This window comes from Mus musculus, chromosome 11 (genome assembly GCF_000001635.26).
Source record: "Mus musculus strain C57BL/6J chromosome 11, GRCm38.p6 C57BL/6J".
Taxonomy (NCBI): Eukaryota; Metazoa; Chordata; class Mammalia; order Rodentia; family Muridae; genus Mus; species Mus musculus.
This window is the reverse complement of record NC_000077.6, coordinates 33,405,881-33,423,020: the sequence shown is the minus strand read 5'-3', so window position 1 is coordinate 33,423,020 and position 17,140 is coordinate 33,405,881. Positions and strand designations below refer to the sequence as shown.

The window sequence follows — 17,140 nt, the reverse complement described above, 5'->3', positions numbered from 1 at the left end:
CAAATCACCATTGCTTTGGTAGTATGCTGTGATAATTGAAGTGTGTAAATTTCACATTAATTTGGTTAATTTTAGTTATACATGCATGCACACCTTTTAAGTTACAGTGTTTTATTTTAATAGCTCTGTTAGGAAAATTGTCATTTCACATGCTTAGAAACATTCATGCTGTTTTTGGAGTTGAGATGTTGGAAAAAAAGATACAGAAACTGATTTATGTAATCTTGTTATTTTTAAATATTTCATTCTTAAGCATATATGCTATGTATGAAATATTTCTTTAATAATAGTAATATTATTTAAATGCATTCATTATCAAAAATATAATCACATAAAAATAGTACAGTAAAAATACTAGTACTTGGGAAGCTGAGGCAAGAGAATACTACTTAAGCCTACAGTGAGTTCAAGGCCAGCGTGGAGAACAAAGAGAGCCCTGACACAAATTACTAAAACTAAAATCAGGCCCAGAGATTGAGCTCAGTGGTAGAGCATTTGCTTAACATACACAAAGTCCTAGGCTTAATTTCCAGCACTGCAAAAACAAAATAACAGAAAAAAGATTCTTAAATTAGATAGCATAGATCCAGTAATGATTCCTTTTAACCTGATGGCCCAACAGTTCTATTGCATAAGGCGACTGGTATTTCAACCACTACTAATTAAAAAACAAGCCTAGTGACTCGTCTGGCTGGCTTTACTCCAGTGTTAGGTGTCTGTCTGGAACCTTGCTGCTGAGAAATGATATCAAGTATTGCAATTTCAAAGGAAAACAAGTTAGAAGGTTGCAGGTTCAGTTCTGTAGATTTAAATTTATATAAAATAGTTTTATTTTCCAAGAAAAGTCAAGGATTTTTAAAAAATCATTTGTATCTTTTCTATACAGAAAATGAATGATCATAAATCTAAATAAACGTGCACTGATGTGACTGCTCTCAGCTTCCCTTTTAAGTGTCTATAAGCTATAATGGCATGGTAACGTTTAGAAGTAGAAAGGACATTCAGAACTCATCAGGCTTTCTGTGCCAGGCTTTGTGGCCAACCCAGTAAATCAGCCATATGGCTGTCTCAGACCCCCACATGAGTTGAAAACCACAAATAAGAAACTAGGGACCTGAATGCCCTCGTGTTGGTTACATGGGGGAAGTGCAGTTTCTCCTGTAGTGACTGGGTTTCCTTGTATCTTGGCTTAGGATTAGAACTGCAGGTTGGTATTGTAAAAATGGCTATCTTGCCAAAAGCAATCTACAGATTCAATGCAATCCCCATCAAAATTCCAACTCAATTCTTCAACGAATTAGAAAGGGCAATCGGCAGATTCATCTGGAATAACAAAAAACCTAGGATAGCAAAAACTCTTCTCAAGGATAAAAGAACCTCTGGTGGAATCACCATGCCTGACCTAAAGCTGTACTACAGAGCAATTGTGATAAAAACTGCATGGTACTGGTATAGTGACAGACAAGTAGATCAATGGAATAGAATTGAAGACCCAGAAAAGAACCCACACACCTATGGTCACTTGATCTTCGACAAGGGAGCTAAAACCATCCAGTGGAAAAAGGACAGCATTTTCAACAAATGGTGCTGGCACAACTGGCGGTTATCATGTAGAAGAATGTGAATTAATCCATTCCAATCTCCTTGTACTAAGGTCAAGTCTAAGTGGATCAAGGAACTCCACATAAAACCAGAGACACTGAAACTTATAGAGGAGAAAGTGGGAAAAAGCCTCGAAGATATGGGCACAGGGGAAAAATTCCTGAATAGAACAGCAATGGCTTGTGCTGTAAGATCGAGAATCGATAAATGGGACCTCATAAAATTGCAAAGCTTCTGCAAAGCAAAAGGCACCGTCAATAAGACAAAAAGGCCACCAAGAGATTGGGAAAGGATCTTAACCTATCCCAAATTGGATAAGGGACTACTATCCAATATATATAAAGAACTCAAGAAGGTGGACTCCAGAAAATCAAATAATAACCCCATTAAAAAATGGGGCTCAGAGCTGAACAAAGAATTTTCACCTGAGGAATACCGAATGGCTGAGAAGCACCTGAAAAAATGTTCAACATCCTTAATCATCAGGGAAATGCAAATCAAAACAACCCTGAGATTCCACTTCACTCCAGTCAGAATGGCAAAGATCAAAAACTCAGGTGACAGCAGATGCTGGTGAGGATGTGGAGAAAGGGGAACACTCCTCCATTGTTGGTGGGATTGCAAGCTTGTACAACCACTCTGGAAATCAGTCTGGCGGTTCCTCAGAAAATTGGACATAATACTACCAGAGGATCCCGCAATACCTCTCCTAGGCATATATCCAGAAGATGCCCCAACCGGTAAGAAGGACACATGCTCCACTATGTTCATAGCAGCCTTATTTATAATAGCCAGAAGCTGGAAAGAACCCAGATGCCCCTCAACAGAGGAATGGATACAGAAAATGTGGTACATTTACACAATGGAGTACTACTCAGCTATTAAAAAAAATGAATTTATGAAATTCCTAGGCAAATGGATGGACCTGGAGGGCATCATCCTGAGTGAGGTAACCCAATCACAAAGGAACTCACACAATATGTACTCAATGATAAGTGGATATTAGCCCAGAAACTTAGGATACCCAAGATAAAAGATACAATTTGCTAAAAGCATGAAATTCAAGAAGAACGAAGACCAAAGTGTGGACACTTTGCCCCTTCTTAGAAATGGGAACAAAACACCCATGGAAGGAGTTACAGAGACAAAATTTGGAGCTGTGACGAAAGGATGGACCATCTAGTGATTGCCATATGCAGGGATCCACCCCATAATCAGCTTCCAAACGCTGACACCATTGCATACACTAGCAAGATTTTGCTGAAAGGACCCAGATATAGCTGTCTCTTGTGAGACTATGCCGGTGCCTAGCAAACACAGAAGTGGATGATCACAGTCAGCTATTGGATGGGTCACATGGCCCCCAATGGAGGAGCTAGAGAAAGTACCCAAGGAGCTAAAGGGATCTGCAACCCTATAGGTGGAACAACATTATGAAATAACCAGTACCTGGGAGCTCTTGTCTCTAGCTGCATATGTATGAAAAGATGGCCTAGTTGGCCATTAATGGAAAGAGAGGCCCATTGGACTTGCAAACTTTATATGCCCCCTGTACAGGGGAATGCCAGGGCCAAAAGGGGGAGTGGGTGGGTAGGAGATTGGGGTGGTGGGTATGGGGGACTTTTGGGATAGCATTGAAAATGTAAACGAGGAAAATTCCTAATTAAAAAAAAATCATATTCTGAAAAAAAAAAAAAAAAAGAACTGCAGGTTGGTGTGGCAGATTCCGTGTCACCCACTTTGTTGCTGAGATGAGAGTATCTGAGAATAAGCCTGTGGTAAATCTCTCCATCCCAAATCTGCCCCAGCAATGAAAACACAACTCACTTAATATGAATACATGCTGTGCCTCTAGATTGGACAGATCTACCACTACACTACCATCTTCCACCTCTATGAGACCCCTTAGAACTTGTGGTACCTCCAGGCCCTGTGCTTCTGCTCCGCTTTTCTTCTTCCTCCTCCTCCTCCTCCTCTGTGTCCTCTCCCTCTTCCATTTTCTCCTCCTCCTCTCTCCCCACCTTCCTCTCCACCATCCCTTTTATCTGCCCAATCAGCAGCTCTCCTTTATTTTACAAATTAAGGTGGGAAGCAGGTTTGTGAGACTATGCAAACACAGAAGTAGGTGCTCACAGTTAGCCCAATGGAGGAGCTGGAGAAAGTATCCAAGGAGCTAAAGGGATCTGCAACCCTATAGGTGGAACAACATTATGAACTAACTAATAGCCCCTGGAGCTCGTGTCTCTAGCTGCATATGTATCAGAAGATGGCCTAGCCAGCTATCAGTGGAAAGAGAGGCCCATTGGTCGTGCAAACTTTATATGCCTCAGTACTGGGGAACGCCAGGGCCAAGAAGTGGGAGTGGGGGGAGGGCATGGGGGACTTTTGGGAAAGCATTGGAAATGTAAATGAGGAAAATACCCAATTTAAAAAAAAAAAAAAGAAATCACTTCAGTGCTGACTCATTCCTTGGTCACAGCCACTCACTGGAGAATGGAATTAACATCAAATATAATTAGCTCCAGGGCTAGCCACAACAGCCTTGTAATTGATGGCACTGAAGATAGTCTCCCCAAAAGTCTGTCAGCATGTTAGAGATTTTTAAGGTGTGAGCAAAGACGGGATTTAAAGAATATTGATGCTAGATCACTAGGATATACTGATTTTGGAGAAGGTCAGAAAAGTTGTGATGTAAGAAATAGAAGTGTTACTTACAGCCATCTGCATGCTAGGTTAGGTTCTGTGCTAGTCCTGGGTCCAGGAGGCAATGCCAATTGCATATAACTCATTTTCCAGAATCTTAATTTAAGGCTTTTCCTCTGTCAATTCCCCAAAAGGGGCTGACAAAAGACAGTTTAAAAACTTTAGACAGGCAGGAATGTAGTGCACTCAGTAGAATGCACATATAAAATGTGAAAGGCTCGGGTTTGATTCCCAGCTCTATAGTATTATAACAGCAACAACGTGAGTAACAGATCTGCCTAGAGCCTCATAGCTATTAACTTCTAAAGAGCAAAGCAGAATGTCCACCTCTGCTTTCCCAGTAAATGATTTTTACCTAGTTATCATTTTCTAAACCATTGCATGAAACTGTTTTTCACAGGTAGAGCATATTATCACAGATAGAGCCTAATTACCTTTCTAAGAATATTTCTGTATTTGTAACCAGGGTCCTGATGCAAGCTACCAGGGGTTTCCTGATCATGTATTTTTACAATGAAAATTAAGCAGTTATAAAAAATAAATAGCTAAGTTTTTCAGTTGTCATAGCTGGCTTTGTTTCATGCTGCTAATAATGTCATGTGGTCAAGCATCAGCACTGAGGGTCGCCTCCATTAACGGAAACCTAAGCTGTGTGTACTTCTGTCTAGAGCCAATGTCTCTGTGAAGCTGCGTCTACACTACTGTTAAACCATAAGCAATATTTTTAAGCTAATAATTGAATGATTCAGAATTTATACCATCTTTTTTTCAACCATAAAATGAATACTATATACATTCATTTGATTTTTGTGTGCTTAGAAAAATACAAACGTTTTCAATATGATTGAAATTGTAACTTGCGAGAAATGAAATGAATATAATTGCTATTTTTACCAGAACGTTTTACTTTGGTAAAGTATGCATCACATAAAATTGACTGTCAAGTTTGTAGTTGTTTGCACTTTTGTTTGTTTGTTTGTTGAGATAGGTAGGGTCTGTAGTTATGGCTCTCATGGAACTCACTCTGGACCAGGCTTGTCTTAAAGTCAGAGATCTGTCTGCCTCTGTCTCCTGAGTGAAGGGTGAGCAGAACTATGCCTGCTGTCTATCAAATATTTTTAAGTGTGTGTGTCAGTGAGGTAAATTCTCACTGTTGTGCAATCATCTCACATTTCTCTCTGGACCTCTTGTAAAACTAAGTCTGGGTGATCCAGTGTGCACCGGCTTTCCACGCCTGCTTCATCTTTGGAACAGTTGCCTTAACACTGGGTCTCCATGATCTGATGGCTTTAGGATCTTTATATAAGTGTCGCTATTTAATGTTTGCTTTTTGACACAATTCCTTTTAAGGAGGATCAGATACTAGTGTTCTAATATCCCACACAGTACTTATCTTTTTATTCATTGATTATAGTTGGATTGTTTCCATGGTTTAGCTTTATTTAATAATACTGATACAGATATAGATATTTAAATATCTCCTTGAAAGTCTGCTTTTATTACCAAGAAGTATACTGCTGGATCATATAGGGGTTCCATGTTGAAGTTTTAAGTAGGCACAGTTTGCCCATTTGTGAGGTACAGTGTGCCATTTCAGTGTGTATGTGCACTGTTTACTGACCAGCAGGCTATTGGACATATCCATCACTTCAAACCTTTCTTATTTCTTCATGCAGAGGGTATTTAAAGTTCTCCCTACTGAAAGTAATTTGTAATTTGTCAGATCGGTAAGCCATGTGGAACCGAAGGAGTCTGTTCTCCTGTACCTCTTGTACACAGAGCATCTCCCTTTCTTAGTGGCAGAGCCCCTGTTCTGCTCCTCCTCTTTGAGCTCAGGGTTTCTAGTTTCACATTTGTCTCTCTGTGACTGATGTCACCTCACTTAGTGTAATGACTTATGCATCTTGGACAGACATTACAGGATTCATACTTTTTTATGGCTGAAAGACATTTCAAGGTTCATACATTCTGCATTTTCTACAATACTTTGTTAGTAGATATCTAAGTTGACTCCCTGTCTTGGCTCTTGTAAATAGTTATGTTGTTTTGTATTTAATTTTTGAGATCCAACCATTCTAATTTTACAACCTCAATGCAAGTTTTCTATTTTCTTTTATTGAAGTTCTTTATGCATAAAAATAAACATCACCCTCATGGTACAGTAATCAGGTCTTAACTTGGAAGATCTTTTGGCTTATACTGTCAACAGTCTGGTTTTGTTTGTTTGTTTGGTTGGTTGGTTGGGTTTTTTTTTGCAGCCTTTGCTGCCTGTGCGCATGGTAGCCACATTGTGTTTTTGACAGCTACTGCATAGAGATTCCTTGAGGTTCCTCCAGGGTTCCTTCCTAACCTGTATAACTTCCATGTTAAGGCACACTGTAGGCTGCCAGGTCTTCAGGTCTTTGGATTTGGAGTACCATGTCTTGTGTGTGGCCTGGTGGATATGTGCAAAGCTGGTGCAAGGAATATACTCAGTAAACTTACTGCCCTCTCTGCTCTTTATATGAATTCTGAATTTTGTAAGGAGAAATATTTTAAATTTAGATTCAAGTGGGCATGATATCAACAAATAGGACAAGTACCTTAGGCAACTTACCTAACTTCTCTTTTTCCAAATAAAACCACTGTGCCAGATTAGAAGAGCTAGAAATAGTAACAAAGAATAAGAGCTTCTTGTGTTCTCTAAATCTTAGCTATTAGATCTCATTAGTTAAAGAACCTTGGGTGAGTTAAGTATTGATTTATCTTGGGTAAAATGAAAGGACTCAACTAGATTAGGAGAAATGAGTCTTCCGATCTTTTTAATAATATGCAGGTATTTTTATTTTGTGCCCATCTTGGGAAAAGTATTTTGTGTTCAACAGATTTGTAAAATTACTTATCATTCTCCAGGAAGGATATACTAAGGATGATGGTATACAAGTTCTTTGACAATGATAAAAGGTCGTAATTATTATACTGCATCTCAGTGCAACTAGAATAGGAAAATTTTTGATGTGACAGGGCAGGTTGGTAAGCCAGTAGAGGCCTCCTCTTCTGAGGGTGGGGCTTTGATCGGGATTTAAATGAATAAATAATTTAAAGGAGAAAAAAATTAGATTTTCTAAGACGTTGGTATATGTATGTTTTTTTTTTTTCTGAAGGTAATCATAGTTTTTTTTATTAATGGCAGTGATGGAGTAGTTTGTAAGCATGTATCAAATGACCATCTTGCTGAAAAAAATGCCAACATTTTGATAGAGACATTAACAAAACAACTTGATGTCAGTCTGGAGACTGGTACAAAATATATAGGAACTCCAGGGTAGATATGCTTTGAAAGCCAGGCTCCTTTGTGTGTGGACTCCACACTCCACAGCTCTTTGGTTTTAACTTTGAGGAGTGTGGAGGAATGATTCAAGGCATATCCATCTTTCTTTTTACTAAGTTGAAAATGATACTTTGACAGATCACAGCTCTCGAAATTGAGAAGCATCGTGGAAATGAAGATCTTCAGATCGCGAAGACAAGACTTATTACAGAGTTTTCTGCCAAGTTTCCCTTCCCCAGTTTCCCTCCTGCACTGCTACACACCTACTTTCAAATCGCTGATCCTCCACACTTCTTACCCGTCTCCTCCCATATCTGAACTGGCCTCCCTCTCCCCTCCCATCTCTCCTCCCTCCCAGGTCCCTCTATCCCTCTTCTTTGTGTTTCTCCTCAAATGTCCTTAATTATTCCTCAGATTTAAGAGGCAACTGCTAGATGGAGCATTCTTGTTTCACAGTTTTATTTTGTTTTGTTTATTTGTTGTGGGTTTGTGTGTGAGTGTGGTTTTGTTGTGTAGATCAGAGTGGTCTTGAACTCCTACAGATTCTCTTGCTTTTGCCTCCCAAGTAGTGGAGGTGAGGCATGTGCCTCATCCTGGGGAATATTTTTATATTTATAGACATATCTATTACTTAACAGTATTCTTTGTGTGTATCTAACTTTCCGTGTGATATTATTTTTAATATTTGGAAAGCTTTTTTAAAACTTGCCTTGTATTGCAAATCTTATGGAAATAGGTTGTGTCAGCTATTTTCCTTCTAGCTAAAACGTTATTTTTGTTCTTAGCTTTTAAAGATTTATATACTGCAGATAAAATTCTAGCTTTGTATTTTCTTTCTTTCAGCTATCTAAAAGACATTCCATTGTCTTTGGGCTTTCATAGTTAGGAAAAGAAAATCCGTGACCGTTCTGGAAGTTTGTTCAGGAAGTTCAAGCCTCCTAAGTCTGTTGTGTGTTCTCCCATAGGTGAGAGCACTCTGCTGTGAAGTAGCCTCCAATACTTCAGATTGTGCTCCGTCCTATTTTTAAAAATATTTTTTATTAGATATTTTCTTTTTTTTTTTTACATTTCAATTTCCTAGTTTTCCCTCTGAAAATCTCCTATACCCTCCGCCCTCCCTATGCTCTCCAACCCACCCATTCCCATTCCCGGTCCTGGCATTCCCCTATACTTGGGCATAGAACCTTCACAGGACCTAGGGCCTCCCATCCCATTGATGACTGACTAGGCCATCCTCTGCTACATATACAGCTAGAGCCACAAGTTCCACCATGTGTTTTCTTTGATTGGTGGTTTAGTTCCAAGGAGCTCTGGGGGTACTGGTGAGTTCATATTGATGTTCCTTCTATGGGACTTCAGACCCCTTCAGCTCCTTGGGTACTTTCTCTGGCTCCTTCATTGGGGACGTTGTGCTCTGTCCAATGGATGATTGTGAGCATCCACTTCTGTATTTGCCAGGCAGTCGCAGTGCCCCTCAGGATACAGCTATATCAGGCTCCTGTCAGTAGGCTCTTGTTGGCATTTGCCATAGTGTCTAGGTTTGGTGGTTGTTTATGGGATGGATCTCCAAGTGGGGAACTCTCTGAATGGTCGCTCCCTCAGTCTCTGCTCCGAACTTTATCTCTGTAACTCCTTCCATGGGTATTTTGTTCCCCCTTCTGAGAAGGATTCTGAGCTTCTGGGCTAATACCCACTTATCAATGAGTGCATCTCATATGTGTTCTTTTGTGATGGGTTACCTCACTCAAGATGATATCCTCCAGATCCATCCATTTGTCTAAATATTTCATAAATTCATTGTTTTTAATAGCTGAGTAGTACTCCATTGTGTAAATATAACACATTTTCTGTATCCATTCCTCTGTTGAGGGACATCTGGGTTCTTTCCAGCTTTTGGCTATTATAAATAAGGCTGCTATGAACATAGTGGAGCATGTGTCCTTATTACATGGTGGAGCATCTTCTGGGTATATGCCCAGGAGTGGTATTGCTGGATCTTCCGGTAGAGCTATGTCCAATTTTCTGAGGAACCGCCGGAGTGATTTCCAGAGTGGTTGTACCAGCTTTCAATCCCACCAGCAATGGAGGAGTGCTCCTCTTTTTCCACATCCTCACCAGTATCTGCTGTCACCTGTGCTTTTGATATAAGCCATTCTGGCTGGTATGTGGTAGAATCTCAGGGTTGTTCTGATTTGCATTTTCCTGATGATTAAGGACTTTGAACATTTTCTTAGGTGCTTCTTCAGCCGTTTGGTATTCCTCTGTACCCCATATTTTAATAGGGTAATTTGGTTTTCTGGAGTCAAATTTCTTGAGTTCTTTGTATATATTGGATATTAGCCCTCTATCGGATTGAAGATTGGTAAAGATCTTTTCCCAATCTGTTGTTTGCCTTTTGGTCTTATTGACAGTGTCCTTTGCCTTACAGAAGAAGCTTTGCAATTTTATGAGGTCCCATTTGTCGATTCTTGATCTTACAGCACAAACCATTGGTGTTCTGTTCAGAAATCTTTGCCCTGTGCCCATCTCTGGTTTTACGTGGAGTTCTTGATCCACTTAGACTTGAGCTTTGTACAAAGAGGTAAGAATTGGTCATTTCACCTTCTTCTACATGCTAACTGCCAGTTAAGCTAGCAGCATTTGTTGAAAATGCTGTCTTCTTTCCACTGGATGGTTTTAGCTCCTTTGTCAAAGATCAAGTAATCATAGGTGTATGGACTCATTTGTGGGTCTTCAATTCTGTTCAATTGACCTACCTTTCTGTCACTGTACCAGTACCATGCAGTTTTTATCACAATTGTTCTGTAGTACAGTTTGAGGTCAGGCACGGTGATTCCACCAGAGGTTCTTTTATTGTTGAGAAATGGTTTGGGTATCCTAGGATTGTTGTTATCCCAGATTAATTTGCAAATTGCCCTTTCTAACTCAGTGAAGAATTGAGTTGGAATTTTTATGGGAATTGTATGCAAGATAGCCATTTTTACTATATTAATCCTTTCAATCCATGAGCATGGGAGATCTTTCCATCTTCTGAGATCTTCTTTGATTGATTTCTTTCTTCAGAGACTTGTTCCCCTGTATTTCTTTAAGGAAGTTATTTATTTCCTTCGTATAGGCCTCCATCGTCATCAAGAGAAGGGACTTTAGATCATATCTTTCTTTTCTGGTGTGATGGTGTATCCAGGACTTGCTGTTGTGGGAGAGTTTGGTTCTGATGATGCCAAGTAGCCTTGGTTTCTGTTGCTTCTGTTCTTATGCTTGCCTCCTGCCATCAGATTATCTCAAGTGCTTGTTGCCCTCAATATATCTGATTGGAGCCTGTCCTTCCTGCAATCCCAGTTGATTCAGAACTCCTCCGAGTCCAGTTTTCTCTGTGAACCTGAGACTCTGGGTGTGTCAGAGTTCTTGGCAGTCAAGCTTCCTCTGAGATTCTGAGATCCTGGTGTGACCAAGCTCCTGGGACTTTGGGATTCTGGAATCCTAAGATCCTGGGCACGTTACAGTGCCTGGAAGTGGTACCTCCTCTGGGGACTATGAAGCTGTCTGCTCTGTTCGAAACCAAAATAGACCAGATGCTGACCAGAAGGAACCTGAGCCACTGGTCAGGTGGGGCTCCTGTGTCCTTGCTCCTGATGTCACAAGCCCCTCACGATTTTTTTTGGAACAGATGTTGTATTTCACTCACCAGTGACCCTAAGATCCTAGGTGTGGTAGAGCACCCACGGTGTGGAGAGTCCTCTTGGGGACCTTGGGACCGTCCACCGAGTTTGTGGCAAATACATTTTAAAAGGGCACACAAGGCTCTGTGGGGTTGGAACAATCGGATTGTACTTGCCTTGAAACTATTCTTGAGCTTGGCTTCTCTAATACTGTGCTTTTGGTTTTCCTAATCTCCCTTCTTAATTCCTCTTCTGCCTCTTTTGTGCTAATTTTCGCAGTTTGGTCTTTAATGTTTGAATTTCTTGGGTTTAGGTCTTTTTCCTTAAACAGCTTCATAGTGTCTGTGATTATCATGTTAGGTCATGATTTCTAAACAAACATTGACTTAGCTATGTCTTCTGAACTTGAAATTTAAATTAATCATCTACTTGGCATTTAGGAGGCTCTCAAAGATCTCATGACACATCCTGCAACATGTTTATTTTTATCATATGATTACTGTTTAAGTGTAAATGGCAGTAGTTGCTCATATTAATAACCCATTCCATTAATAAAATGTCTTTATACTTTCTTTTCAGTGTTTCATTCTTTATACTTCCGTGAGTCATGTTCCCAGTTCAACCTTCTCTCCATGACCCCTTAGGTTGAGTTGTTTCCTGTTGATTTTATGCATCCATTATTGCATTCACAAGAGTTGAAGAGTTGTGACTGTTGTGAGGTGAAAGCCAGGAGCTTTCAGTTGCTTTCCTGCTATAGTAAATCCTTTCCAGTCTGAAGAGGCTGCTGCTCTCAGTCCCTGCACACTTAGCCTACAACAGCTTTCTTTGTTTCTCCATCTTCCAAAGAGCTTCCTTTAGTTCTTAAATTCTATAAATGTTTTGTCAGAGCCTTTGCATGTGTTGTTCTTCTATCTGTTTCACTCTCCTCTTTGTCTCCCGAATTCCAGTTCTGCTTTCTCCAGGCAGCCTGCCTTCCCAAGTTTAAAGTCTTCATCTATGTGATGACACGCCACTTTAATGTACATTCCACAATTGTGATTAATCGTAACTGTAATTGATGTAGTGCCTTTCTCACAAAAATATGGGCTTCATTTTAAAATTTTTATTTTATTTTTCACATTCCATAGTCCATTCCCTGTTCCCCCCATCTACCCTCTGTCTGCTCCACATCCCACACCTCCTCCCACCCCACCACGTTTCCATGTGGAGGCCCCCACCTCTTAAGGGAAAAAAATGTACCTGTCCCGTTGACCATGCTATTTCTGGTATTAAGTAGTTGATAAATATTTGTAAAATGAAATAGGATATTTTATGTTTCAATTGTCACCAAATTCTATACTTCATAGTTCTTTAGGGAGATTAAGTTCTTTGGAAGAATTAGGTCAGGAAGAATGGCGATGCTGCTGTTTACCGAGCTCGCCCTTCTCTGTGCTGCACGTGCTATCTGATTCTAGCCCTTACAACAGCACCACAGTGGACTTATTTTTCATCAAGAAAAAAAAAAAAAAAAACAAACCAGGCACTAAGAGGTTATTTCACTTGCCCCAAAATAGCAGAGACATGATCTAAACACAGGCTGGTCCTTCTGTTAAGGTCCTAAAGTCCTACCACTAGGTGTTGCAGCCTCCTTTTCCTAAGATCACATGGAAAAGAAAGTATTAAAACAAAGAAACATGTTTTTAAATTTTGACTGAATTGTAAATGAATTTATAATAACAACCTGTGTTCAGCCTTGTTTGTGAGAGGTAATGTGTAGGCTCTCATCTAGCTAAATTTAACTTATTTTGCAAGTTTTATTGCTGCTGATTTGTTCTATATATTATTTAGAGTTGACATTTTAATATTAATGTATTTATTAACATTAGTTACATTCGTTGAATGTTCAGAAACAGGTAAAAAGCTTTTCAAAATGTTTTGAACCATAGAGGCCAGACTGTCTGTTTCTTAGATGATGAGCCCGTGAAATGGGAAGAAAATAGCATATTTCACAGGCATCATAGACTTCAATGGCAACCTCAGACTTAAGGGAAATCTAGAAATACATGTTTTCATTAAGATTTTAGTTTCAGCTCTGAGCCCCATTTTTTAATGGGATTATTTGATTTTCTGGAGTCCACCTTCTTGAGTTCTTTATATATATTGGATATTAGTCCCCTATCCGATTTGGGATAGGTAAAGATCCTTTCCCAATCTGTTGGTGGCCTTTTTGTCTTATTGACGGTGCCTTTTGCTTTGCAGAAGCTTTGCAATTTTATGAGGTCCCATTTATCGATTCTCGATCTTACAGCACAAGCCATTGCTGTTCTATTCAGGAATTTTTCCCCTGTACCCATATCTTCGAGGCTCTTCCCTACTTTCTCCTCTATAAGTTTCAGTGTCTCTGGTTTTATGTGGAGTTCCTTAATCCACTTAGATTTGACCTTAGTACAAGGAGATAGAAATGGATCAATTCGCATTCTTCTACATGATAGCCGCCAGTTGTGCCAGCACCATTTGTTGAAAATGCTGTTTTTTTTCCACTGGATGGTTTTAGCTCCCTTGTCAAAGATCAGGTGACCATAGGTGTGTGGGTTCATCTCTGGGTCTTCAATTCTGTTCCAAAGAATTCTCACCTGAGGAATACCGAATGGCAGAGAAGCACCTGAAAAAATGTTCAACATCCTTAATCATCAGGGAAATGCAAATCAAAACAACACTGAGATTCCACTTCACTCCAGTCAGAATGGCAAAGATCAAAAACTCAGGTGACAGCAGATGTTGGCGAGGATGTGGAGAAAGGGGAACACTCCTCCATAGTTGGTGGGCTTGCAAGCTTATACAACCACTCTGGAAATCAGTCTGGCGGTTCCTCAGAAAATTGGACATAGTACTACCGGAGGATCCAGCAATACCTCTCCTGGGCATATATCCAGAAGATGTCCCAACCGGTAAGAAGAACACATGCTCCACTATGTTCATAGCAGCCTTGTTTATAATAGCCAGAAGCTGGAAAGAACCCAGATGTCCCTCAACAGAGGAATGGATACAGAAAATGTGGTACATTTACACAGTGGAATACTACTCAGCTATTAAAAAAAATGAATTTATGAAATTCCTAGGCAAATGGATGGACCTGGAGGGTATCATCCTGAGTGAAGTAACCCAATCACAAAGGAACTCGCACAATATGTACTCACTGATAAGTGGATATTAGCCCAGAAACTTAGGATACCCAAGATATAAGATACAACTTGCCAAACGCATGAAATTCAAGAAGAACGAAGACCAAAGTGTGGACACTTTACCCTTTCTTAGAAATGGGAACAAAACACCCATAGAAGGAGTTACAGAGACAAAATTTGGAGCTGTGACGAAAGGATGGACCATCTAGTGATTGCCATATGCAGGGATCCATCCCATAATCAGCTTCCAAATGCTGACACCATTGCATACACTAGCAAGATTTCGCTGAAAGGACCCAGATATAGCTCTCTCTTGTGAGACTATGCCGGGGCCTAGCAAACACAGAAGTGGATGATCACAGTCAGCTATTGGATGGGTCACACGGCCCCAAATGGAGGAGCTAGAGAAAATACCCAAGGAGCTAAAGGGATCTGCAACCCTATAGGTGGAACAACAATATGAACTAACCAGTACCTGGGAGCTCTTGTCTTTAGCTGCATATGTATCAAAAGATGGCCTAGTTGGCCATCACTGCAAAGAGAGGCCCATTGGACTTGCAAACTTTATATGCCCCAGTGCAGGGGAACACCAGGGCCAAAAAGGGGCAGTGGGTGGGTAGGGGATTGTGGGGGTGGATATGGGGGACCTTTGGGATAGCATTGAAAATGTAAACATGGAAAATACCTAATTAAAAAAATAAATAAATAAAAAGATTTTAGTTTCACAAAACTTAAAAACTGCAGGTAACAGTAAATGAGAAAAGGAAAGCATATGGGAACTTTAAAAATTGCGTTCTTCTTAAGTCTTGTGGCATTTAAGTGCGTATGCTTGGGTTGTCAAATATAAAAGCTAAGTAAACTAAAGGGAAATGAGCCAATTTGATAATTATTTAAGCCACCATGCCTACTTTGTTCAGATTAGAATACAATTAAGTCATTCCTTCGTTTTCTTTGCTCCCCCCAAGTCCTTCCATGTACCCCTCTTTGCTCTCTTTCCGATTTATGGCTTCTTTTTCTCCAATAGTTGTTTCTCTCTCTCTCTCTCTCTCTCTCTCTCTCTATATATATATATATATATATATATATACATATATATACATATATATATATACACACATATACACACACACACATACATACATATATATTCATAAATGCATAAACACAATCTGCTTAGTCTATATAATGCTTCTGTAGCTATGCTCCAGTGCTGAGCATCTGCTATTGCATAGCCAGTTTGTGTGCTCTTCCCTAAGGAAGACAATGGTTCTTAGTTGTCTGTAGTTCTTTATGCAGGGTGGATGCCTCAGGGGCTTTCTCCTACCCACTTCAGTATGTCTATTATTGTCCTTTTTCAGATTATTTTTGGGCAGTCATTTGGTGAGACTATCGGTATAGCTCTAATTTTACTGTAAGACAGAATCTCACCTTTTCTCTGGATCTTACTTTGAGAAATTCAAGGGCTGGTTGAACCACCCTGGATAAATTTACTCTGATCTACACAATTGGTGAGATGAAGGCTGGAATCATATCTGAGTTTAGTAAAGTGACAAAGATGGAATAATGAGTAGTTATTTTTTAAAATAATAGATTTGAAGAATTTGAGATGCAACTGAAACTATATTATTTATAATGTATAAAAGATGAGAAAATCATACAAAATAATTTGGAAAAGAGATTTAGAAAATTATAGACCGTCAAAGTATCTTAATATTCTGTGCTATATGGATAACAATGTGCAGTCCTTCAATTCAACTGAGATGAAAATTTTAATGCTAAAAGCTTCCCATGTAAACATCTGAAAAGAAATATGGAGGGACCAAGCATATTTTCAGTTACTGGGGGAGCAGTTGCCCAGCATGTGCGAGCCTCTAGACTAAGATTAGGGAGTCTATAGGAGGAGTGTTCCTCCATTTTGGTTGAGGAAGTAGTCAGGGTGAACTCTGTGAGTTTGGATTCATGGGTGTATTGAACTCCTCCATCACCTTTGTGCTTGATAAGCTTGGTGCTTGTACCATCACTAATAGCTAGATATCTGTCATCTGTTAAATACAAGAGACCATGGAAAAAAGATCTCTAGTATCTATTTCAGTTCAAAAATCTATTATCCAACTCATACATTTTCAGTGACTTTATGTAAAAGATACTGAAATAAAAGTAAAAATTGAGGTTTACTGTGAAAATAAAAAAAGAGAAGAAAACTTTTCTTAACTTTTTCCAAGATTTCCAAGTACAGTTCCCCCATTTCACTTCATTTAACTGGATTAAGGTTGATCCTGTGCATAGAGCTCATGTGTTCATTAACAGTGCCCCTACTCAAGAGCTTTAGATTACCCAACGCCTGTGAGATAGTGAAGATTTGCTGATAGTGATTCGGCTTGATCTTTTTGTTTTGTTTTGTTTTGTTTTTTGAGACAGGGTTTCTCTGTGTAGCCCTGGCTGTCCTGGAACTCACTCTGTAGACCAAGCTGGCCTCGAACTCAGAAATCCTCCTGCCTCTGCCTCCCAAGTGCTGGAATTAAAGGCGTGCGCCACCACGCCCAGCCGGCTTGATCTTTATAAGTGCTCTAGTATATAACTTCGTGAAAAATCACCTGGCTTACAAAAGTATTCAGGCCATTTGATGTTCAGTCTTTAATTTTCTGCAGTAAGTATTGAACTCCTAAGACGAGAAATCATTCATAAATTCAAATGAGTCAAATGTT

The 17,140-nt window shown here is 39.6% G+C and overlaps 1 protein-coding gene across 14 annotated transcripts in view; it reads left to right on the top strand.

Annotated features, from left to right (window-relative positions):
- Nucleotides 1-17,140, top strand: part of Ranbp17 (RAN binding protein 17) — a 301,991-nt gene that overhangs the window by 90,764 nt on the left and 194,087 nt on the right. The window contains exon 15 of one of the 14 annotated variants that reach the window (XM_011243740.3): nucleotides 7,754-8,244. The exons of the other annotated variants lie outside the window; for them this stretch is intronic. Coding sequence (XP_011242042.1) covers nucleotides 7,754-7,933 — 180 coding nt within the window. The 3' untranslated portion in view covers nucleotides 7,934-8,244. Of the gene's footprint in view, nucleotides 1-7,753; nucleotides 8,245-17,140 lie in introns of those variants that run through there. 14 annotated transcript variants of the gene reach the window in all.